The sequence below is a fragment of the Schistocerca gregaria genome, chromosome 9 (genome assembly GCF_023897955.1).
Source record: "Schistocerca gregaria isolate iqSchGreg1 chromosome 9, iqSchGreg1.2, whole genome shotgun sequence".
Classification (NCBI taxonomy): Eukaryota; Metazoa; Arthropoda; class Insecta; order Orthoptera; family Acrididae; genus Schistocerca; species Schistocerca gregaria.
Window position 1 is genome coordinate 78,509,051 of NC_064928.1, and position 26,144 is coordinate 78,535,194.

General features: G+C 43.7%; 1 protein-coding gene across 1 annotated transcript in view; it reads left to right on the top strand.

Moving 5' to 3' along the window:
- The window catches only part of LOC126291737 (ammonium transporter Rh type A-like), a 332,630-nt gene that overhangs the window by 247,848 nt on the left and 58,638 nt on the right, over positions 1 to 26,144 (top strand). The window contains exon 7 of the mRNA XM_049985409.1: positions 19,088 to 19,225. Within this exon, the coding sequence (XP_049841366.1) occupies positions 19,088 to 19,225 (138 nt within the window). The remainder of the gene's footprint in view (positions 1 to 19,087; positions 19,226 to 26,144) is intronic.

Consider the following 26,144-nt stretch of genomic DNA (forward strand, 5'->3'; position numbering starts at 1 on the left):
CCTTCTGTGACACAGCGTCAAGGGTAACCGCAGCCACGGTCTCCGAGCTGATAGGCCATGCTGCTGCAAACGTCGTCGAACTGTTCGTGCAGATGGTTGTTGTCTTGCAAACGTCCCCATCCGTTCAGTCAGGGATCGAGACGTGGCTGCACGATCCCTTACAGCCATGCGGATAAGATGCCAGGCATCTCGATTGCTAGTGTTACGAGGCCGTTGGGATCCAGCACGGCGTTCCGTAATACGCTCCTGAACCCACGAATTCCATATTCTGCTAACAATCATTGGATCTCGACCAACGCGAGCAGCAATGTCGCGATACGATAAACCGCAATCGCGATACGCTAGAATCCGACCTTTATCAAAGTCGGAAACGTGATGGTACGCATTTCTCCTCCTTACACGAGGCATCACAACAACGTTTCACCAGGCAACGCCGGTCAACTGCTGTTTGTGTATGAGAAATCGGTTGGAAACTGTCCTCATGTCAGCATGTTGTAGGTGTCGCCACCGGCGCCACCCTTGTGTGAAGTCTGTAACACGTCATTTCGTGGTGTAGCAATTTGAGTGGCCAGTAGTGTAGGTGGAAGGGAAGATCATTAAGTTTCCGTTGGAAGTTCGTACAATCCATAATCGGTATGCGAATCGGGCAAATTCGCCGCAAGCACCGACGCACCAGACAGAAGAGCCCAGGTTGGTGGAACGCTGTGTTCTGCCTTGTGAAGAAGTCTGTTACTACCTTCAACACCTCCTGGTCGTCAACTTTTCAAGGCCTGTTTTAAGGAATGGGAGGCATGATAATCATATGGGGTGAGATACGGACTACAGGGCGTGTGTTCGAATGTCTAACACTCGTAATTTCTGAGTTACATTTGCGATCTACATCTACATCTACATCCATACTCCGCAAGCCACCTGACGGTGAGTGGCGGAGGGTACCCTGAGTACCTCTATCGGTTCTCACTTCTATTACAGTCTCGTATTGTTCGTGGAAAGAAGGATTGTCGGTATGCCTCTCTGTGGGCCCTAACCTCTCTGATTTTATCCGCGTGGTCTCTTCGCGAGATGTACGTAGGAGGGAGTACTATACTGCTTGACTCTTCGGTCAAGGTATGTTCTCCAAACTTTAACAAAATCCCGTACCGAGCTACTGAGCGTCTCTCCTGCAGAGTCTTCCACTGGCGTTTATCTATCATCTCCGTAACGCTTTCGCGATTACTAAATGATCCTGTAACGAAGCGCGCTGCTCTCCGTTGGGTCTTCTCTATCTCTTCTATCAACCCTACCTGGTACGGATCCCACACTGCTGAGCTGTATTCAAGCACTGGGCGAACAAGCGTACTGTAACCTACTGCTTTCGTTTTCGGATTGCATTTCCTTAGGATTCTTCCAATGAATCTCTGTCTGGCATCTGCTTTACCGACGATCAACTATGTATGATCATTCCATTTTAAATCACTCCTAATGCGTACTCCCAGATAATTTATGGAATTAACTGCTTCCAGTTGCTGACCTGCTATTTAGTAGCTAAATGGTAAGGGATCTATCTTTCTATGTATTCGCAGCACATTACACTTGTCTACATTGAGATTCAATTGCCATTCCCTGCACCATGCGTCGCTGCAGATCCTCCTGCATTTCAGTACAATTTTCCATTGTTACAACCTCTCGATACACCACAGCATCATCTGCAAAAGCCACAAGGTAATTTACGTGTGTTGTGAATAGCAACGGTCCTATGACACTCCCCTGCGGCACACCTGAAATCACTCTTACTTCAGAAGACTTCTCTGCATTGAGAATGACATGTTACGTTCTCTTATCTAGGAACTCTTCAATCCAATCACACAATTGATCTGATAGTCCATATGCCCTTACTTTGTTCACTAAACGACTGTGGGGAACTGTATCGAACACCTTGCGGAGGTCAACAAATACGGTATCTACCTGTGAACCCGTGTCTATGGCCTCTGAGTCTCGTGGACGAATAGCACGAGCTGGGTTTCACACGACGTTTTTTTCGAAACCCACGATGATTCCTACAGAGTAGATTTCTGGTCTCCAGAAAAGTCATTATACTCGAACATAATACGTGTTCCAAAATTCTACAACAAATTGACGTTAGAGATATAGGTCTATAGTTCTGCACATCTGTTAGACGTCCCTTCCTAAAAACGGGGATGACCTGTGCCCTCTTCCAATCCTTTGGAACGCCACGCTTTTCTAGAGACCTACGGTACACCGCTGCAAGAAGGGGGGCAAATTCCTTTGCGTACTCTGTGTAAAATCGAACTGGTATCCGATCAGGTCCAGCGGCCTTTCCTCTTTTGAGCAATTTTAATTGTTTCTCTATCCCTCTATCGTCTATTTCGATATCTACCATTTTGTCGTCTGTGCGACAATCTAGAGAAGGAACTACAGTGCAGTCTTCCTCTGTGAAACAGCTTTGGAAAAAGACATTTAGTATTTCGGCCTTTAGTCTGTCATCCTCTGTTTCAGTACCATTTTGGTCACAGAGTGTCTGGACATTTTGTTTTGATCAACCTACCGCTTTGACTTAAGACCAAAGTTTCTTATGATTTTTTGCCAAGTCAGTACATAGAACTTTACTTTCGAATTCATTGAACGCCTCTCGCATAGCCCTACTCACACTACATTTCGCTTCGCGTAATTTTTGTTTGTCTGCAAGGCTTTCGCTATGTTTATGTTTGCTGTGAAGTTCCCTTTGCTTCCGCAGCAGTTTTCTAACTCGGTTGTTGTACCACGGTGGCTCTTTTCCATCTCTTACGATCTTGCTTGGCACATGCTCATCTAACGCATATTGTACGATGGTTTTGAACTTTGTCCACTGATCCTCAACACTATCTGTACTTGAGACAAAACTTTTGTGTTGAGCCGTCAGGTACTCTGTAAATTGGTTTATGTCAGTTTTGCTGAACAGAAAAATTTTCCTTTTTTAATATTTCTATTTACGGCTGAAATCATCGATGCAGTAGCCGCTTTATGATCGCTGAAATGGGGACGCACTTTATCATGAAGCGGAAGCACTAGCTGTTGCAGTTTTCCCAGACGTTTCGGCTTCATTTCACACCTTAATTTCTCCATCGTTGCGCACTATCGTTCCCCAGTGATGGAGATACCAGGTTCTTTGAAATCAATAAGCCGTAGGGCCCATTAGCCAAAGGACAGGGTGAACATTACGTTCCCAGCAGATAGTTGGCGCTCGAACTTCTTGGGTCGTCGGATGACACCTCAATCTAGATCTAAATCTACGGTGTGGCGCACGATATAGTCACCTCATTTGTTTGATGAATAACACATTTGTTGTTGGCAAGATTTGTAATTTATTGATGTAGACGTAAAGAACGCAGCTTGGAAATACAACTTAATAAATAACATGTTCAATATGACGGCCGTTTTGATTTACAACTTCTTCAAATCGCACACGTGCATTTGTGACGACTCTCCGACACAAACCTTCTGGAATGGTGCAGCATAACCCCACAATGACGACCCTACGATGCTCTGCATTTTCGGGTTTTCTGTGGTACACCTTCTCTTTAAGGACACACAAAGCAAGAAGTCACATGGGTTGATGCCCGGGCTAAGGTGCGGCCATATTCCTCCTCCTGCATAACGTTCTGGAAATCTGTTTGGCAATACCCTAAGGCCAAGTCTTTATCGTGTAGGAAATCAAGCACAAAGTTGTCAGTGTGGGGGCGAGATCCCTGCTGCACGAACCATGGTGCGTGCTAGTCTTACCGTTCCTATTACTGTTGTATTACGAAATCGTCGAATGGTATTTACATGTCAATGGCACGTTAGATGGATATGCCGTATTCGGCGAATATTTACTATTTGCACGATACACGAGAGAGAATTGTCAGAGCATGTGCTTCAATAGGTGCCGAACCGATAAAGAATACCATTCAGTTCATGCTAAGTAGATTGTAGCACTGCATTGATACCAATGGTCATCATTTCGAACACCTTATGTAAATAGACGTTCATGCAATCTTTGTGACCTTCGTTGACCTTCAAAGACCTTACTGTTGCACATCATTGCAATCGTCGTGATAGCCGCTATCAGAAAATAAGTACCAAACTATAGCATCCGATAAAAAAAAAAAAGTCGACCTTTATATCTGTGACGCGACCCCACCTAGCAACAAAGAACCAACGTCATATTATGGCTCCAGTTGTGCTATGCATTATTTGTCCCATAAACTTTTCAGCTCCTATGATACTTTCGGAGATATCTCAGGTGGAAAGAGTTAGTCACTCACCCTATATACTGACGAAAAAAATCACAACACCAAAAATAATGTAGCATAATGAAATTTCGGAAATGCGTTTGTCTAGGTAACACATTTCAGTAATTAACACGGCAAGATCCCAGGCTAATGTAAGTGTGAGGTAAACCATTGCAAATGCGAAATGCTCGTACATTTATGACCGACGTAACCGCCAGAATGTTGAATGCAAGCATGAAAACTTACATGTATCGTGTTGTATAAGTGCCGGATGTCAGTTTGTGGGATGGAGTTCCATTCCTGTTCCACTTGTTCTGTCAATAATGGGACTGTTAATGCCGTTCGTGGTTGATGCTGGGGTCGTTGTACGGTGATGTGTGATATGTGTTCGATTGGAGACAGACTTAGTGATTCAGCAGACCAAGGCAACATGTCTATACTGTGCACAGCATGTCGGGCTACAACAGTGATATGTGCGCGAGCGTTATCCTGTTGGAAAACGCCCCTTGGAAAGCTGTTGATAAATGGCGACAGATCGTATCACCAGGTTGAGATACAAAGTTGCGGTCAGTATGCGTGGGCTGACGGAGATTGTGCCCTCCGCCACACACCGCTTGGTGACAAGCGGAGTATATATGTAGCCGTAGATATAGATAGTGCTCGTGCTGTTGTATGGAATAGCATCCCAGGCGATAACTCCAGGTGTGAGTCCATTGCGCCTAGCGTGCAGCCGGCCTAAGTGGCCGAGCGGTTCTAGGCGCTTCAGTCTGGAACTGCGCGACTGCTACGTTCGCAGGTTCGGATCCTGCCTCGGGCATGAATGAGCGTGATGTCCTCAGGTTAGTTAGGTTTAAGTAGTTCTAAGTTCTAGGGGATAGATGTTAAGTCCCATGGTGCTCAGAGCCATTTGAACCTAGCATGCAGACAGGTTGCTTACAGGCCCCCAATTGGCCTCTTCCTAACCAACAGACCGCCATCACTGGTAAAACCAGCTTTCGTTAGAAACACATCTTCACTCTGGCCTCCAATGAGCTCTCGCTAGACACCGTTGAAGTAACAAATGGCTGTGGTTTGGGTCAGTGAAATGCACGCAACTGGGCGTCTGACTCCAAGTTGCCCTTGAAGTAACCCATTTCATAGTGTTATTGTGGTGCCAGCTACTGCTCAGATTGTTGCTGTAGATACAAAAGATGTGCCAAAGCCATACGCGTAACACGATGGTCTTCTGTCTCGTTATTGCCACGTGACCCTAGGGAGTCTGGTCTTCTGGAGATCGTACACTCTCCTGACCACCACTGCCAGCAACCATATAAAGTGACTACATTCCTGCCAATGCTCTCTGCAATATCGCATGCAGCTTCTCGTAGCCTTGTAACACGACCTCGATCAAACTCGGCGGGTTGCTAACGGCGTCTTTGTCACCTTAAAGGCGTTCTTAGCTAACACCAACTCTCCACGTCAAATCTCAAGAGTTCCTAACGCCCACGACCGTTACAGAGTGTATTTAAAGCAAACCTTATTTGAAATTGACCAACGGCTTTGCCGCAGTGGTAACTCCGGTTCCCGTCAGATCACCGAAGTTAAACGCTGTCGGGCTGGACTAGCACCTTGGTGGGTTATCATCCGCTCTGCCGAGCACTTTTGGCATGTGGGGTGCACTTAGCTCTTGTGAGGCAAACTGAGGAGCTTCTTGATTGAGAATTAGCGGCTCCAGTCTCGGAAACTGCTAGTTTCCTCTATTTTTTCGAGTTTTCAAGTAAAGATTTTCGCAGATGAGTTCCTCAGTGGTTTACAGCTCGTTCCGCCTTGCTGCACCTCGCTAAAGTTTCGGTTTCTAGATAAATAAGTTCCACTTTTTATCTTCGGAATTATACTGTGCAAGCGATACTGCTATGCAAGTGATATTCCTATGAGCTTGATATCGAGAATTATCGCCCCTCCATATCGGCATCCGGTGACGCCGTATGACACGGCGGCCGATCAGCACCTTTGGGACTTGATGGCCTACTCGGGAGGAGTTTAGGTTTTATTCACATTATCATAGGGCTCACACTAGCGCCACTCTTATACGCGCGGCGAGAAATTTGAACAGACATCACCTTTCAGACACAGAAACACGCCTATAAACTTTCGTTTATGTCGCTCCTCTCCTTCCAGGTGTTGCAATTTTTTGTCCTCCTGTATGTTGAATCAATTGGGCTCTTAGTGTGGAGTAAGGCCGAAAACCTCTCTCACTCCCTTATACAGTTCTGAAAAGGACTTTTCAGATGCTCTGCGAAAATGCGCACAGTTAACAGTATGACCCAATCAGAAATCTGGTTTTTGTAAGAGTAAACCGTGTGTTGCTAGGAGGCGACGCAGCGAACGTTCACACGCCGCGAGTGAATCCATTCTTGCGTGCAGATCTCTTATATAGCTAAGGGGCTTCTGCTAAGAGCTACACGTTTCTTTTGACAGAAAACGCGTTTGCCTTGACCCTGCAGGAGAGCGAACTGGGCGAACGAGAATGGACGGGAATGCCTGTCTGGATACCTCCGGCAACGCCATTGCCCTTGTGAAAAGACTCTAATCTCACACGGGGAGTTTTTATCTGATGACGAGATAAAGAAGAACCAGGAGTCGACAGAGAAGAAATAGGAGATCTAGTATTAGGATCAGAATTATAAAAAGCTTTGGAAGAGCTAGAACCAAATAAAGCAGAAGGGATAGATAAAATCGGAATTTATAAAAAAAGTTGCTGAAGTGATAGTGAAACGACTTTCACCGCGGAGTGCCATCTCGCTGAATATGGGGTCGCCCACACATTAGCTCTCGTTTTAAGACCTTGGCCGTTGGGAGGGGAGAGGGAGCTTGTGTCCTATGGGTTCAGAGAAAAAGGGGGTTGAGGTGAGGGAAATGGATGACCTTAAACTGTTAACAACGTTTACCCTCAAAAATCCTCCACATGTTACTGCTGGTGAAAGTATAGGTATCTGCTGGTTTGGTGTGGTGGGATGCCCTCTCCCTGAATGATTGATTTCGTAGATGTGTCTGTTGTACCAAACACCAGGTCGGAGATGGTTACATCTATAATGATACAACTTTGTTGGCCGTTTGGTTCGGAGCAATATTCCTGACTATACTCCAACTGGCTGGCCGTAGTGGCCGAGCGGTTCTAGGCGCTTCAGTTACGACCCACGCGACCGCTACGGTCGCAGGTTCGAATCCTGCCTCGGGTATGGATGTGTGTGATGTCCTTAGGTTAGTTAGGTTTAAGTAGTTCTAAGTTCTAGGGGACCGATGACCTCAGATGTTAAGTCCCATGGTGCTCAGAGCCATTTGAACCATATCTGCAGCAGTTTTCTTCAAATGATAACAGAAAATCAGAGCTGCCCACAAATCGTAGTTCGTAAGCAGAAAACACGACATGTTTCCGGGTTTGAAGCAGATACCGAACTATGAAACCCTGGTTACTGTGTGTTGACATTCGTCGTCAGCCGTTATAGGAAGCAAATGGCGGTGGAGACACGGTCTCACGGGCCCTACGATGAAAGCTAGCAACATTTAAAGGGAAATTCCGGTTTCATACTTTTACACCTGGTAAATCAAAATTTGCGTTCCTCACAACAGCTTCCTTCATTGTTGTGAAGTTGTGATACTGTGCTATGTTGCAAGAGCGTTTACATTAAGACTTTCAACCTTTTATTTTTCGAAGTTACGTTTTTCGGCTGCTGTATGTGTATGTTGACGAGTCGAGAACGCGCACCAACTCAGCTTTAGTTTGCCTTATTGTGCTTTATATTTCAGCTTAATAAATACATTTCATGGAACACTGAAAGCGAGTTGTGAAATCTTGGTTAAACGCAAATAACTTTCCTTTAATCAACGTGGATTTTAATGCTATGCTTCCCTGTTGAAAAAACAAACAAACAAAAAACAAAAAAAAGACGTAGCAAAGAATTCAAATGATTGCCAAAAACATCTATACTTCTGTACCCCAGGTGAATCACTGATTTGCCAGCTAAACAGTATTAACAGGAGACAACAGTTAGCTTTCAAGAAGCTTATTTGGTTACATTGTTGCTAAACCTATGGAAAATACTGTGTCTTTAATACGTCGAATAAGGAAGCAGAATCCACAATGTAGATAAAAGAATTATTTCTCTTATCATAATAATGAATATTAACCATGTTGCCAGCATTATTGTGGGGATGTTTCCGCTATGGGTTTTCTGGTTCACGCCGGCCAGAGTGGCCGTGCGGTTCTAGGCGCTACAGTCTGGAGGCGAGCGACCGCTACGGTCGCAGGTTCGAATCCTGCCTCGGACATGGATGTGTGTGATGTCCTTAGGTTAGTTAGGTTTAATTAGTTGCAAGTTCTAGGCGACTGATGACCTCAGAAGTTAAGTCACATAGTGCTCAGAGCCAGTTTTTCTACTTCACACGTCGGAGTTCGAAGGATGCTCTACAGACTGCTTGGGGGTGTTTTGTGAGATACTAATCACCTCTCTAGGAACGTATTTCTTGTAGCATTGTGCTGTTTCTCATACAAGCAGTATCTTTGGTTGGAAGCATCAGGATTTTACTATGAGGTCACACAGTCTAGTGAAGACTTAGCAGTGATTTCTCTATCTATTCCCTATATCTTTGGTTGGAAGTTGGTAGAACTGCAATGTTTATAGAATTTGGTGTGACGTCAGTATTCCCACCAACGTGTACGTTTCTAACTCGTACACGGTGACGTCACGCGTGCTACTAATGAAGTAGTGACTTAACGACGACAAATAATTCGGGCACATGTTGCATTGTGATTGGCTGAAGCATCATGACGTCGATACGATGTTCCTATGCCATCTAGAGCACTGGGATGAAGCTCATGTAATCATACACTCCTGGAAATTGAAATAAGAACACCGTGAATTCATTGTCCCAGGAAGGGGAAACTTTATTGACACATTCCTTGGGTCAGATACATCACATGATCACACTGACAGAACCACAGGCACATAGACACAGGCAACAGAGCATGCACAATGTCGGCACTAGTACAGTGTATATCCCCCTTTCGCAGCAATGCAGGCTGCTATTCTCCCATGGAGACGATCGTAGAGATGCTGGATGTAGTCCTGTGGAACGGCTTGCCATGCCATTTCCACCTGGCGCCTCAGTTGGACCAGCGTTCGTGCTGGACGTGCAGACCGCGTGAGACGACGCTTCATCCAGTCCCAAACATGCTCAATGGGGGACAGATCCGGAGATCTTCCTGGCCAGGGTAGTTGACTTACACCTTCTAGAGCACGTTGAGTGGCACTGGATACATGCGGACGTGCATTGTCCTGTTGGAACAGCAAGTTCCCTTGCCGGTCTAGGAATGGTAGAACGATGGGTTCGATGACGGTTTGGATGTACCGTGCACTATTCAGTGTCCCCTCGACGATCACCAGAGGTGTACGGCCAGTGTAGGAGATCGCTCCCCACACCGTGATGCCGGGTGTTGGCCCTGTGTGCCTCGGTCGTATGCAGTCCTGATTGTGGCGCTCACCTGCACGGCGCCAAACACGCATACGACCATCATTGGCACCAAGGCAAAAGCGACTCTCATCGCTGAAGACGACACGTCCTCCATTCGTCCCTCCATTCACGCCTGTCGCGACACCACTGGAGGCGGGCTGCACGATGTTGGGGCGTGAGCGGAAGATGGCCTAACGGTGAGCGGGACCGTAGCCCAGCTTCATGGAGACGGTTGCGAATGGTCCTCGCCGATATCCCAGGAGCAACAGTGTCCCTAATTTGCTGGGAAGTGGCGGTGCGGTCCCCTACGGCACTGCGTAGGATCCTACGGTCTTGGCGTGCATCCGTGCGTCGCTGCGGTCTGGTCCCAGGTCGACGGGCACGTGCACCTTCCGCTGACCATGGGCGATAACATCGATGTACTGTGGAGACGTCACGCCCCACGTGCTGAGCAATTCGGCGGTACGTCCACCCGGCCTCCCGCATGCCCACTACACGCCCTCGCTCAAAGTCCGTCAACTGCACATACGGTTCACGTCCACGCTGTCGCGGCATGCTACCAGTGTTAAAGACTGCGATGGAGCTCCGTATGCCACGGCAAACTGGCTGACACTGACGGCGGCGGTGCACAAATGCTGCGCAGCTAGCGCCATTCGACGGCCAACACAGCGGTTCCTGGTGTGTCCGGTGTGCCGTGCGTGTGATCATTGCTTGTACAGCCCTCTCGCAGTGTCCGGAGCAAGTATGGTGGGTCTGACACACCGGTGTCAATGTGTTCTTTTTTCCATTTCCAGGAGTGTATAAAATTATGTAAATTTTGGAAAGACATGAAAAAGTGTGGAGAAAAGCGTAAAATTATGTAAAATATCGATAAACGTGGAAAACTGCGAAACAACGGGTGAAATATACATAAATTCTGGTGGAAAAAGGGAAAAAATGAGAGTGTTTACGTATCTGCCTGTTCGTATTTTATGTTGGTGCCTCGAATGAAAGAATCCACGTAATATTAAATTGTTGTTAACAAACTGATCTCGAGTGACGTGAGGTAAAGTAATTTGTTATTAAGTAGTAGACACAACCTTAAGCTGCCCCTATGCTGCCCAGCTTCAGAGTGAAACGATCACGCTCACGTGTTCCAATTATAACAGATGAAAATGGGGAGGGGTGCTTCATTAGCAGTGATAAATAATCCATGCAGATGCCGCACTGAGATTGGCTGAGAGAATCGTTACGTCGACGTGACGTTGGGAAGTGTGGGGTGGAGTTCTCGTGATTGGATAAAACACGGAAAAATGTGGAAAATATGTTAAATTGTGGAAGATTCAGAGTACTTCCATATCTGCCAGGATATGGTCTCTGCTTTGATTCTAATGACGAGATTAACCTAATATTAAATTATTATTAACAAACAGAGATCGAGTGGCAGGACTTAAGGTATTTTGTTATTACCAAACAGACACCACGTGATCTTCTCCCTATGACGTACAACTCCAGACTGAATGCCACCGGCTTAAGTGCCCTCGTTATAAAAGCTGAAGATGGGGATGGGGTGCTTCGATCTCATTGGCCCGGGGGGGGGGGGGGGTCTGGGAGGAGAGGGAGAGGGTCAAGGAGGAGGGGGTGAGGGCTCCCCAAGTGACCTATCTCAATTTCCGTAGGTTCCGGAGTGGTGGGTGACGTTTGTTGTAAGTTGTCTAAAACTGTGTAACATGACATGGTAAGTTTTTTATCAGTGAGTTAGAGATAAGACCGTTATCTCACCTCAAATAACCACCAATAAGCTATTACCGTGGTGTTCTTCTATTTCTTGAAACACATTGTCTACTCTTACACAGGGTTCACTACTCGACACAACACTACTGATTATGAATGATCTCTTTGAAATGCAGCAATGTTACTTTTAGATTCTCCTCAAGCTGAATTATTAACGATTTTGTGAAACTGAATTAATTTGTAAACCTTTTCTATATATGTACCTCACCTACTTCGTGGTCTCTCACTAAAAACAAATATTTCGTGGCGTCATCTTTAACATCACTCGAACGCTTGCGCCAACTTACCATTTCTCAGCCGGAGAGATAGCAAGTCAGAAACCTGTGCGACGCTTTGTCATAGTTGATGATATTACACTACAGGCCATTAAAATTGCTACACCACGAAGATGACGTGCTACAGACGCGAAATTCAACCGACAGAAAGAAGTTGTTGTGATATTGAAATGATTAGCTTTTGAGAGAATTCACATAAGGTTGGCACCGGTGGCAACACCTACAACGTGCTGACATGAGGACAGTTTCCAACCGATTTCTCATACACAAACAGCAGTTGATCGGCATTACCTGGTGAAACGTTATTGTGATGCCTCGTGTGAGGAGGAGAAATGCGTACCATCACGTTTCCGACTTTGATAAAGGTCGGATTGTAGCCTATAGCTATTGCGGTTTATCGTATGGCGACATTGCTGCTCGCGTTGGTGAGATCCAATGATTGTTAGCAGAATATGGAATCGGTGGGTTCAGCAGGGTAATACGGAACGCCGTGCTGGATCCCAAAGACCTCGTATCACTAGCAGTCGAGATGACAGGCATCTTATCCACATGGCTGTAACGGATCGTGCAGCCACGTCTCGATTCCTGAGTCAACAGATGGGGACGTTTGCAAGACAACAACCATCTGCACGAACACTTCGACGACGTTTGCAACATCATGGACTATCAGCTCGGAGACCATGGCTGCAGTTACCCTTGACGCTGCATCACAGACAGGAGCGCCTGCGATGGTGTGCCCAACGACGAACTTGGGTGCCCGAATGGTCATTTTTTCGGATGTTTCGAGGTTCTGTTTACAGCATCATGATGGTCGCATCCGTGTTTGGCGACATCGCGGTGAGCGCACATTGGACGCGTATCACCTGGCGTGATGGTATGGGGTGCCATTCGTTTCACGTCTCGGTCACCTCTTGTTCGCATTGACGGCACTTTGAACAGTGGACGTTACATTTCAGATGTGTTACGACCCGTGGCTCTACCCTTCATTCGACCCCTGTGAAACCCTACATTTCAGCAGGATAATGCACGACCGCATGTTGCAGGTTCTGTATGGGCCTTTCTGGATACAGAAAATGTTCGACTGCTGCCCTGGCCAGCACGTTCTCCACATCTCTCACGAAATGAAGACGTCTGGTCAATGGTGACCGGGCAAGTCACAATACGCCAGTCACTACTCTTGATGAGATGTGGTGTCGTGTTGAAGCTGCATGGACAGCTGTACCTGTACATGCCATCCAAGCTGTGTTTGACTCAATGGCCAGGCGTATCAAGGCCTTTATTACGGCCAGATGTGGTCGTTCTGGGTACTGATTTCTCAGCATGTATGCACACAAATTGCGTCAAAATGTAATCACATCTCAGTTCTAGTATATTTGTCCAATGAATACCCGTTTATCATCTGCATGTCTTCTTGGTGTAGCAATTTTAATGGCCAGTAGTTTAGTTACGAATGGTTAAAATGGCTCTAAGCACTATGGAACTTATCATCTGAGGTCATCAGTGCCATATACTACAACTACGTAAACCTAACCAACCTAAGGCCATCACACACATCCATGCCCGAGGCAGGATTCGAACCTGCGACCATAGCTGAATATTAGTTACCTCAAAAAATTAAAACTATCTGGTCACGCTCCAGTAGAATTCGTGGCATTTGTGTTCGTCTTTGTTGGGAGAAATCACGAAAAGCCAGTGCCGTACAATGTTTGATATTTATAGAATTATAAGGGTGCACCCATACTTCATTTTCAGTTTCAGATTTATAAACTTTAGACTCTCAGAAGAGGCAGTTGCTGTGGCCTTGTCCACCAGACATCACGGCGCCTAGAGTTTCAGCAACCAAACTGACAGCTGGCAGCCCTGGGTTGCCCACTTTGCAGGCATACCGAAGCACTACACAACTGACAGGCAATATTGATGAACAGCCACAACAACAACAACAACAACAACACAGCAAAGACACCAGATGTCACCAGGGACCACGACCAGCTCACATAAGCATAAGGAAGAGGTCGCTGCAGATGCCGGAACTATTTTCACACGTCAAACCACGTGATGAAAAATAGTTCCGAGCTACTCATCCGCCTAAACGCTATAAAGGCCGGCGCTCGGCCGCACATTGGCAGTTCATCGACCGCCAGCAGACGTGGATAACTGCCACCATGGCAGCCTGGCTTGGATCTTCTCGCTGATCTCTGGGTTAGGCTCGGTATATCGGAGAAGTCTCTGGCGGAGACTAGTAGAAAATTATTTCAGTTGTTTTCTATATTGTTCGTGTATGTAATTGTGATTCGAAGACGGATCACTGTTTTGTGTTGGTGTTATACTTGGATAATATGTTTTGGTTAATGGAACAGTCTAATAAATTGTTTTCGGAATTTGATCGTTAGTTTCTACTGACGGCCTTGGGAGAGCCAGTCCTGACATAACTCTACCATCTGGTGAGCAAGATGTATGAGACAGGCGAAATACCCTCAGACTTCAAGAAGAATATAAGAATTCTAATCCCAAAGAAAGCAGGTGTTGACAGATGTGAAAATTACCGAACTATCAGTTTAATAAGTCACAGCTGCAAAATACTAACACGAATTCTTTACAGACGAATGGAAAAACTAGTAGAAGCCGACCTCAGGGAAGATCAGTTTGGATTCCATAGAAATGTTGGATCACGTGAGGCAATATTGACCCTACGACTTATCTTAGAAGCTAGATTAAGGAAGGGCAAACCTACGTTTCTAGTATTTGTAGACTTAGAGAAAGTCTTTGACAATATTGACTGGAATACTCTCTTTCAAATTCTGAAGGTGGCAGGGGTAAAATACAGCGAGCGAAAGGCTATTTACAATTTGTACAGAAACCAGATGGCAGTTATAAGAATCTAGGGGCATGAAAGGGAAGCAGTGCTTGGGAAGGGAGTGAGACAGAGTTGTAGTCTCTCCCCGATGTTATTCAATCTGTATATTGAGCAAGCAGTGAAGGAAACAAAAGAAAAATTCGAAGTAGGTATTAAAATCCATGGAGAAGAAATAAAAACTTGGAGGTTCGCCGATGACATCGTAATTCTGTCAGAGACAGCAAAGGACTTGGAAGAGCAGTTGAACGGAATGGATAGTGTCTTGAAAGGAGGATATAAGATGAACATCAACAAAACCAAAACGAGGATAATGGAATGTATTCGAATTAAGTTGGGTGATGCTGAGAGAATTAGTTCAGGAAATTAAACACTTAAAGTAGTAAAGGAGTTTTGCTATTTGGAGAGCAGAATAACTGATGATGGTCAAAGTAGAGAGGATATAAAATGTAGACTGGCAATGGCAAGGAAAGCGTTTCTGAAGAAGAGAAATTTGTTAACATCGACTCTAGATTGAAGTGTCAGGAAGTCATTTCTGAAAGTATTTGTATGGAGTGTAGCCATGTATGGAAGTGAATCATGGACGATCAATAGTTTGGACAAGAAGCGAATAGAAGCTTTCGAAATGTGGTGCTACAGAAGAATGCTGAAGATTAGATGGGTAGATCACGTAACTAATGAGGAAGTATTGAATCGGATTGGGGAGAAGAGAAGTTTGTGGTACTACTCGACCAAAAGAAGGGTTCGGTTGGTAGGACATATTCTGAGGCATCAAGGGATCACCAATTTAGTATTGGACGGCAGCGTGGAGGGTAAAAATCGTAGAGGGAGGCCAACGGATGACTACACTAAGCAGATTCAGAAGGATGTAGGTTGCAGTAGGTACTGGGAGATGAAGAAGCTTGCACAGGATAGAGTAGCATGGAGAGTTGCATCAAACCAGTCTCAGGACTGAAGACCACAACAACAACAGCAACTGAAACAGAAATGTGATTCGTGCTGCCTTGTTGCTCGTCGTATGGCGAGTCGCATATTGTATCACATCGCATATCATTCCAGTGGTTGCACCGGTAAACGTCGCAGTCGCGCCATCTTTATTGCAGTGAGTGGTGTCGCTTGTGTTGTCTCAGTGTGATCCGCGCCTTCCATTCACAAACGTGGGTTTTTGTTGAGGCAGCGTAACTCATAGTGCGCAGTTACGTGGACTGCACAGAGGCGACGAAAGTTATGGGATAGCGCTGTGCACATATACAGATGGGGGTAGCGTAGCGTACACAGGGTGTAGAAGGGCAGTCATTTGCACTCAGGTGATCAACTTGAAGAGGTTTCCGACGGGATTGTGGTCATGTGACAGGAATTAACGGACTCTCAACAGAGAGTGGTAGTTGGAACTAACGCGCAGGGGACATTTCATTTCAGAAATCGTAAGTAAATTCAGTATTCAAAAATCCTGTGACAAGAGTGTGCCAAGAATATAAAATTTTAGGCATCACCTCCGTCCAAGGACAACCTAGTAGTCGACCGCCTTCACTTAACGACCGAGAGCAGCGGCGTTTTCGTAGACTTGCCAGTGCTCACAGACAAGCAACACTACCCGTAATCACCGCAGAAGTCAATGTGGGTTGTAGCTAGGCATATTTTTGATTTAACTAATTCGTTTGATTGTGTTGCCCACAAAATATTGCTCCAGAAGTCCGACCACTGCAGAATATGGGGAGTAGCTCACAATTGGTTCACCTTTTACTTTAGCAACAGACAGCCAAAGGTCATTATTAACAGTGTTTAGAATAGCAATGATGTGGAGTGGGACACAGTAAAATTAGGGTGCCACAGGGATCAGTGTTGGGGCCACTCCTGTTCCTTATTTATATAAGTGAGATGGAGTCTTAGTATAAAGCGTAACTCTAAAATATTTCTGTTTGCTGATGACACTAGCTTGTTACTCAAGGGTGTTGTGTGCAACATTGCTTGAGTTTCGAATAGTGTAGTTCACGACATAAGTTGGTGATTTGTAGAAAATAAACTAACGCTAAATCGCAGTAAGACTCAGATTTTACAGTTTATAACACACAGTTCAACAAAATATGACGTTTTAATTTCACAGAATTAGCATATGATGAGTAAAACTGAACAGTTCAAATTTCTAGGTGTTCAGATAGATGATAAACTGTCGTGGAAAGCCCACGTTCAGGCTCTTGTTCAAAGACTTAACGCTGCCATTTTTTACTATTGGAACGGTATTTGAAATAAGTGATCGTTCGACACGAAAATTAGTCTGCTTTGCTTATTTTCATTCGCTTATATTTTTGGGTAACTCTTCCTATTCTAAGAGGATATTTTTGGCTCGGGCAATAAGTCTTGTAAGTTTATGAAGCTCCTGTCGACCCCTGTTCACGAGTCTGGGTATGTTGTCGTTGGCCTCTCAATGTATATATTCCTTACTGTAATTTCTTGTTAACAATATTAGCTTACTCCCAAAAATAAGCGGCTATCACTCAGTTAAAACTTGGCAGAAATCAAACCTGTATTTGGATCGGACTTTGTTAACTGTCGTGCAGAAAGGTGTGCAGTATAGTGCTGCATCATTTTCGATAAGTTATCACAAGAGTTCAAAAATCTTAGCAGTAATCCACTCGCTGAAGAGTTTCCTCATGGGTAACTCCTTCTTTTCTGTCGAAGAGTTCTTTGAAAAATTAAGCTGATACTTGTGGTATTCTTCATTGCGTTTGCTTAAACTTATAGCTTGACCTTTTCCGGGTTTATAAAAAAAATTTTTATTTTATTTTTATAATTACTTTTATGTCCTAATTTCATGTACTGACACGTTTCTTGACCTTGGAGATTTGCTCCTCTGATTCCTACGGAACTTGACGTGTAAATAAATGAAATTAAAAAAAATAAAATAAATAAAAATCTATCTCCAATCGAGCATATATGGACATTATCGGACGACTCCATCGTCATCCGTCCCTGTATCGACCGACCACATGCAACAGGCATGGACGTCCACCCCACAAACTGACATCCGGCACCTGTGCAACCAAAAGCTTGCACGCGTGCACGCTTGCGTTAACATCCTGACGGCCACACCAGTTACTAATGTACCAGCGTTTACAATGGCTTATGCCACGCTTATATTAATCCGAGATCTTGTCGTGTGAAACACATAAGTATGACACTTAAACAAATTATTCCAGAAATTTCATTGTAGTTGTTGTTGTTGTTGTGGTCTTCAGTCCTGAGACTGGTTTGATGCAGCTCTCCATGCTACTCTATCCTGTGCAAGCTTCTTCATCTCCCAGTACTTACTACAGCCTACTACCTTCTGAATCTGCTTAGTGTATTCATCTCTTGGTCTCCCTCTCGATTTTTACCCTCCACGGTGCCCTCCACTGCTAAATTTCAGAACCCTTGATGCCTCGGAACATGTCCTACCAATCGGTCCCTTCTTCTAGTCAAGTTGTGCCACAAACTCCTCCCCAGTTCTGTTCAATACCTCCTCATTAGTTACGTGATCTACCCATCTAATTCTCAGCATTCTTCTGTAGCACCACATTTCGAAAGCTTCTATTTTCTTCGTGTCGAAACTATTTGTCGTCCATGTTTCAGTTCCATACATGGCTACACTCCATGCAAATACTTTCAGAAACGACTTCATGACACTTAAATCTATGCTCGATGTTAACAAATTTCTCTTCATCAGAAACGCTTTCCTTTCCATTACCAGTCTACATTTTATATCCTCTCTACTTTGACCATCATCAGTTGTTTTGCTCCCCAAATAGGAAAACTCCTTTACTACTTTAAGTATCTCATTTCCTAATCTAATCCCCTCAGCATCACCCGACTTAATTCGACTACATTCCATTTTCCTCGTTTTATTTTTGTTGATGTTCATCTTATACCCTCCTTTCAAGACACTGTCCATTCTGTTCAAGTGCTCTTGCAAGTCCTTTGCTGTCTCTGACAGAATTACAATGTCATCGGCGAACCTCAAAGTTTTGTTTCTTCTCCACGGGTTTTAATACCTACACCAAATTTTTCTTTTGTTTCCTTTACTGCTTGCACAATATACAGATTGAATAACATCGGGGATAAGCTACAACCCTGTCTCACTCCCTTCCCAACCACTGCTTCCCTTTCATGTCCCTCGACTCTTATAACTGCCATCTGGTTTCTGTACAAATTGTAAATAGCCTTTCGCTCCCTGCATTTTACCCCTGCCACCTTCAGAATTTGAAAGAGAGTATTCCAGTCAACATTGTCAAAAGTTTTCTCTAAGTCTACAAATGCTAGAAACGTAGGTTTGCCTTTCCTTAATCTTTCTTCTAAGGTAAGTCGTAAGGTCAGTATTGCCTCACTCCTTAACGAACCGGCGGTGTTCTGGTGAGTTATGGAACCCTCAGGTCGATGTGTCTACATGTTCCGTGTCTGGCTGCGCTGTCCAGGTCCAGGTGCAGAACGCGTCGCTGGCTGGAGGCGTGGCGGTCGGCGCCAGCTGCGACATGGTGCTCCACCCTGCCGGCGCCATCGGCGTGGGGCTCGTGTCCGGTTTCGTCTCCTCCATCAGCTACACTTACCTGCAGGTAACGGCCACACGAATATCGTCTTGCAGAGGCGGACACCGTTTGTACCATTTTCAGAAATGTCAGTCTTTGAGGTACATACGAGCTTTTTTCGCATTAAAACTGGCCAAGTACGAGTAGGACTCACGTACTGAGGGTTCCGTTGAAACGTAATGTATGTACATTCACGGTGAACATTAATGAAACCGACAAACTGGAGGGAGAGATCCCTGACTGGAAATGAAGGACGAAAGGTCCTAAACGCATCATTTCTACGGCATAGGTCCTTACTATAACTCCGCACTCGGCACAGGTAGATAGAGCGAACAATCGATTGTGACGTGTTGCGAGAGCGAGTGTCGAGATGCGCCAGAATGGTTGGCTGGAACGGTGTGTGTGTGTGTGTGTGTGTGTGTGTGTGTGTGTGTGTGTGGAGGGCATTATTGGAATACAGGGTTTTTAACCGAGAATGGTGTCACCATCGCCGTGGTTAGACCCCTAAATAATAAATGATACCGGAAAAGTGATGAAGTATCTTTGTAAAACTGATCAGTGACGTTGCTAGTGCCTATATTTAGTTTTGCGTCTACCTCGCCGGCCTAACCTTGGATTGCAGTGTTGGATGCAGTGATGGGTTAGCGTGTGACGATAATGGCAAAATGAAGAAAGCCTGTGCTGAGATTAGCCGTAACTAGATATGTATGACGAAGGCAGTGGCTGTCTCCTTTTCTGTTTTGAGCAGAATATAAGTTCATAATTAGTAAAATTGTCTTGCTGTTCCTTATTACCATACATTCAGTATTATAGTATTGTCCAGGACGAACTGGAAAGTAACAACTTCCGTAGCAGTCAATTCCGATTATAAGCCCCATTAGCTCCATAGCCATGTTAATAATAAATATTGCGCTGCTATTCGATCAGATCAGGTCAGGACACAAATGGAGGTGTTACACGCTGACGAATGAAACTTCCTCTGACCACGTGCCGCGTGTGTAGCTCACAGATAACGAATATGCAGACTGATGGAGCCAGTCCTGGTAAACGTTGCTTCGTCGGTAAAGAGGACCCATGACAGAAATTTCTTAATTGTGAAGGTCTGGTTGTAACCGCTCCCTTACTAACCGGCCTACTGGATTGCGATGTAAATGACCGTAATCGCGAACTCTTAACGAAATTTTAAAAGGTGTGAGGCTGTCGTTATTGAAGGAAAATAATAACGGTTAGCAGGAGGAAAGCGTACAACTCACACTTCTGAAAGAAGAATCTATTCCAAGCCTAATCTAAATACTGATAATTTTGAAATGGGTGCAATTTAGTGCAATCGCTAATGAAGAACGCAGGAGGAAAATGGGTACCATGCGATATTTAATACAAAAAAATGCTGATTAGCCAAGAAAGGATAATTAAACTGTCGCCATTCCACAAGTGCAATGAATATCCAAAATCATAAGAAAGGCGATGGCAAAGAAAATTGAGCAAATAATCACTGGTGTCGCAACAGAAGGTTATCACGCTTGTCCTCAACACAAGAATTCAAAAGAAAATAAACGAATCAGGAATCTCTGAGCCCGCAGTTATTTATTCTGGAGCACAAAAGTTTTGAAAGTAAAGCTTAACGAAGTTGCTGGTTAAACAATTAACTCTATTTAACTGAAACTGTGTCGCGTAAAAACTGACTTTGAATAACCTCAGCGTGGCATTATTCAAAATTTGGAAAAAGAAAAGCAATTTACTTTTAATTCTTTAAAGACTGAATTGATTTTACTTTAAGCAAATTACGTTACTGTAAATCAGTGAAGTTAATACTCAAAATTGAAAATCCGTTAAGCCTTTGTTATGCAGTGCAAGAATGAACAGTTACTCAGACAGCAAAATGTAGACTGACAGTGGCCATTAGCAAAAAACAAAACCGGCAGTAAGCAGTTAACCAATTTTCATATTTTTACGACATTCGGTAATTGCATGTAAAGGAATGGGACTCTGGATGGTAATAATTGTAAGGTGTCAGGCAAATCCAACATCTTCCATGAAAACCCTGTCATGATAAGCAAATCCAGTAGTATATCACATAGCTCCTAATAAATCGTGACATGAAAATAACCAAATAAATACGAGTAACAAGTGAGCAAATGGAATACCAGAGACTAACACAAGAATGCCTAAATGCATGTCATACCTTCCCACCGTGAGAGAGACGCAGTTCCGAGGGGAGAAACGAGAACAGAAGCCGAGAGCAGAACCGCGTTAAGCTGGAAGGCCCTCCGATAAGGGACGGACACCCACGTGGCCAGCTAACCGCAAGGACCACCCCCCAGCCCATGTGAAAAGAAGAGCCCTCCAGAAGGACAGTATAGATCTTACAATAACACTAAAAGGACCACACCAGCTGCAAGTTTTAGCATGAGACTTTTTCTCGTCTCTGTTACGGTGCAAACTTTAAAAACATTGGCCCACCACGAAAAGTATAACGTTTCTCTTTGGATAGACAGAATTTTTGTAGGCGGAGCTTAAGGTTAACATTGAGACCCTGATTGGTCAGATGAAAACACAGCCAGATAGTTTTTTTTAACCAACTTCGGTCAATTGTAGTAAAGAGAAGTTAGGGGAGAGTTGCTTCCGAGACGGCGAGGTGAGCGGAGCTGCGCTGTCTGCCGCCCCCTGACGAACACCGACAAGGTAATGAACGCACGCGATGCCGCATAACAGCGCATAAAGCTTCACTCAGAACTGCAGAAGTCTCATCTGTTACACCCCCTTTTTGCGTAATACTAGAGTAGATCGTCAATTAAAGCTCATGGTGTTCACATTTGCCACTTGAAGTAAAAAATCTGAAACGCGATGATTTTTCTGTTATATAATTATTGAGAAGCCACATCAGCCACTGTAAGATAAGCCACAAGTTAGATAAGTAATTAATGATAATTGAGGGTCACTGTAGACCATTTTGATAGTTTTCTCTCTTGTGAAACAATTTAAACCTAGATTATAGATGTGATATGGCATAGATCATCCTTCGATCCATTGTAGAACTTGTAAACCCACTCAGGAAATATTCGTTCACATTTTTGTTGAACGCAGTTGTTTTTTATCATCCTGTATTAAAACATTTCCTTTTATCAGTAGTGCAATTTATAAACAATGTTTTGTGAGTAGAATAAAATTTCCAATTGTAAACTTAACTGCTTTTTCGACGTCATTTTAGCAGGTAACTAAAAATAGGAAAGACATGAACCCCTTCCACTAAATTTTGTTAGTATTAAGATTCTTTAACAGGGAGTGCAGTGGAGCTGACGCTGAAATCATTAAGTATTTGGTTATATCATCGCTAGTCTCACTGAACTCTTCTGAACTCTACATGTGATGTGTGGTCTGGCGTCTCCTTACCAGCAACAGGTCCCAGGTTCAAACTAGTCAATTCCCTAAAAAAACACGCTCAGAGCCTCGTTCTCGAAAGTGGTAGGGAGACACGATATAGAACAAAGAGACACCACGCAGAATGTTAGATAATGTCTGAGGACAATGGCAACACAGGTGCCCTACAAGTTTTAACTATAGCAGGTTATTATTCAGGAAAATTACTAGAGTGTGCGAAAGAAAAGCCTGTGTGGGGTCAGTTAAACACTGCCAGTTACCAGGTCAATGATGTTGTAGCTGTGTGAACGACGAAGAATGCAGCCGAAGGCAGTGCTGAGCTGGTGCTGTCGCTGCTGTTACTCGAGAACCGCGAGTCGTCTCCAGCGCCACGGATAACTGCGGGACAGGCAGCAGTTGGAACTGCAGCTTGCCCTGCCTGTCTACTCCTACCGCGCTCTCATTACCCGACCGTTAATGAAATACCTGTGCCTCGCCTGCTGCGATCATAGCTACACACCTCGTCCGTGGGATCGTCCAACAACCACGTCCGCACTCTTTCATGGTTCAAGCTCCTCTGCTCCTTTTCTGCTCGTAGCGCGACACATACTCTCCAGACGCAAAGATAAACAACGGCACAATTACTGCCATTTCGTCGTTGCCATCGATACATTTAAATAAAGTTCCCTTGGCTATTATCCACCGATTTACAAAATTTACATTATACTTACAATCAATTTTATACGATGGCTGGAACTTAAACAGTGGCAACTATTTATTCACAAACGTAGTATGGAGGTAGAAACTAAAATATATAATACAAATATATAATATATTCTTGAAAGAGCACAAGAAATGCTAGAACCCAAAATCTCAAATTTCCAAGCTGGGTTCAGGCCAAACAGATCATGCCCAGAGCAAATTTTAAACCTAAAATTAATCACAAGGATAAGGAAGATGCGAGGCAAGCCTACAGTGTATGTCTTTGTCGACTTCAAGAAGGCATATGACTCAATCCACAGACCCACACTATTTAGGATTCTTGAGGGAAAAGGATTGGATCGGAAAATACAGAAATTCATTCAACAGACGTTAACAAACACAAAATCCAAAGTGAAATTTATGGGAAAACTTTCAAGACCATTTGAAATAAAAACTGGGGTTAGACAGGGTGATGGGTTGTCGCCTTTGTTGTTCAATGTAGTTCTGGATAGAGTCATGGAAGAATGGGAGAAGAAACTTGAAGAAGAAAAGTGCTGGAAACCAATTTCATTAGGAACCAAGAAACATAACCTAAGAATCCCCTACTTAGCCTTTGCAGACGATCTCGCAATAATGGCAGATTCTAGTGAGATGGCTATAAAACAGATAGAAATTCTAAAAGAATGTGCAGAAAAAGTCGGCCTACAGATATCATTTGAAAAGACAGTGTTTACAACAACAAATTTAGAAATTTCCAAATTACAAACAAAATACGGAGCAATCAACAGAGTACCATACTTCAAATATCTTGGAGAAATTATCTCGGAAAAATTTGCACAACAAGAAAGAATACAAAAAGCTCGTAAAGGTTCAGGATTAGTGCAAAACCTCTATAATAAAAAAATGTTTATCTTTAAATGCAAAAATTAGGCATTACAATACACTCATTAAACCATCAATGTTATATGCCAGCGAAACCTTGGCACTAAACAGGAAAACTGATCTAGAAAATCTAAAGAAAGAAGAAAGAAAAATAATTAGAAAAATTTTGGGACCAAGATGGACCGAGAATGGATATAGATTACAGAAAACATCAAAAATTGAAGAATATTCTAACATAGAGATAGACATGAGGAAAAGACGCCTTAAATTCTATGGCCACATAATGAGACTTCCTGAACACAGATTAACAAAAAGAATTGTAAAATACGTAGATTCTCTTGTTAATGGAGGAGAATGGATCCAAAAAGTTAAAAAAGATTTGGAATTAGCAAAAATTACTAAAGAAGAAATAGCTGCAAGGAACAATTTTAGAATAAAAGTTGAAAAGTGGGAGGTTAAACCAGAGACAAAAGCACCGAGAACCGGAACAAAATGGAGCGAAGAAATAAGAACTAAATTTTCGCAAACAATGAAAAACTGGTGGGCAAATAAAAAGAACCATAAGACCAAGAAGAACGGAAAGTGAACCAGCTTTACTTAGCGTCTTCCACATGGGAGCTTTACGACTAATAATAATAATAATAATACATTCAAAATTTATTACAAAACAAATCTTTTTTTCAAAGACTGTTTTCATACAGTTCCAGTATTTATATTTTTTTAAATATTTAATTTACCTTTTTAGCATTTACCTTAAATACAATCACTATTTTTTCAAGTATTTACATTGCTCATACAGTCTTTCAAGTTTTGAAAAGATAAGACCACTTTAGTTGTAAGTCCTTTATTTATAGGCTCGACGCCTTTCGCATCATTCTAGTTGAATCGTCAGGGGTGATTCATACACGCTGAGAGACAAACACTCACGAAAGGCAGAAAGAACACGTAACTAAGGTGAAAAAGTATATTCAGGACGAACAGACTCGCGAAATCAAGCCATTTTCATATCGAAAGAAGAGAATATGATGACCCAACGTTCCTAGTCATAAAACTTTAGCTAAGTAGCGGACGTGGTCGTGCGGTAGCGTTCTCGCTTCCCACGCCGGGGTTCCCGGGTTCGATTCCCGGCGGTGTCAGGGATTTTCTCTGCCTCGTGATGACTGGGTGTTGTGTGATGTCCTTGTGTTAGATAGGTTTACGTAGTTCTAAGTTCTAGGGGACTGATGACCATAGATGTTAAATCCCATAGTGGACAGAGCCATTTGAACCATTCTTTTAAGTAGCGTACTCCAAAGGTAAAATAACATAGACTGTTCCCATGATACCTACGAGGAAACTAATGAGAAGAGGTTACTAATAACGGACTACCAGGTAAGTAAAGTACTGAAAACCACTCTCTACAGGTAACAATATCTGGTAAGCTAGCGGGGTCTCCAAAGCAGAGACAGCACATAACCATCAACGGAATAACGAAAAATTCAGCAGTTAACGCTCCCTCACTCGGTAATGACTTTGTTATTGAGTCTAAAGATTGTCGTCATTTCCTCCAAAAGTATCCATTTTAAGCACGTGAGGGACCGTTATCTGCTCAGTTTTACAATAATATCGTAAAAGAAATGTAGAATAAAATGTGGCGATTCTTAATTGGAAAAACAGGCACGATTGATATTTGTGAAATACAGCGCCATCTGCCACGAATGGGTATGCAGTAAAAATGGGGGAGGTGAGGGTTCCCATTTGTAAATACAAAGTTGTTTTGAGATGTCCCCTTTACTAATACTAGCCTATTCTGTCACTTTATTCGTACGCTGCGTATTTTTCCAGATATTTAATTGTCTCGTTTTTTTTTTACAGCTTTTTTCTAGCCGTAATGGACTGGCGCGCTAGTTAAGAGCTAGAACTGTCAGGAATTTGTCACGTTTTCAGCAGCGTCGTAATGAGACCATGTTATCGTTTGCGTTTTTTTGTGCTTCACACGACCCTTACCTGACCGCCGGGTTGTCAC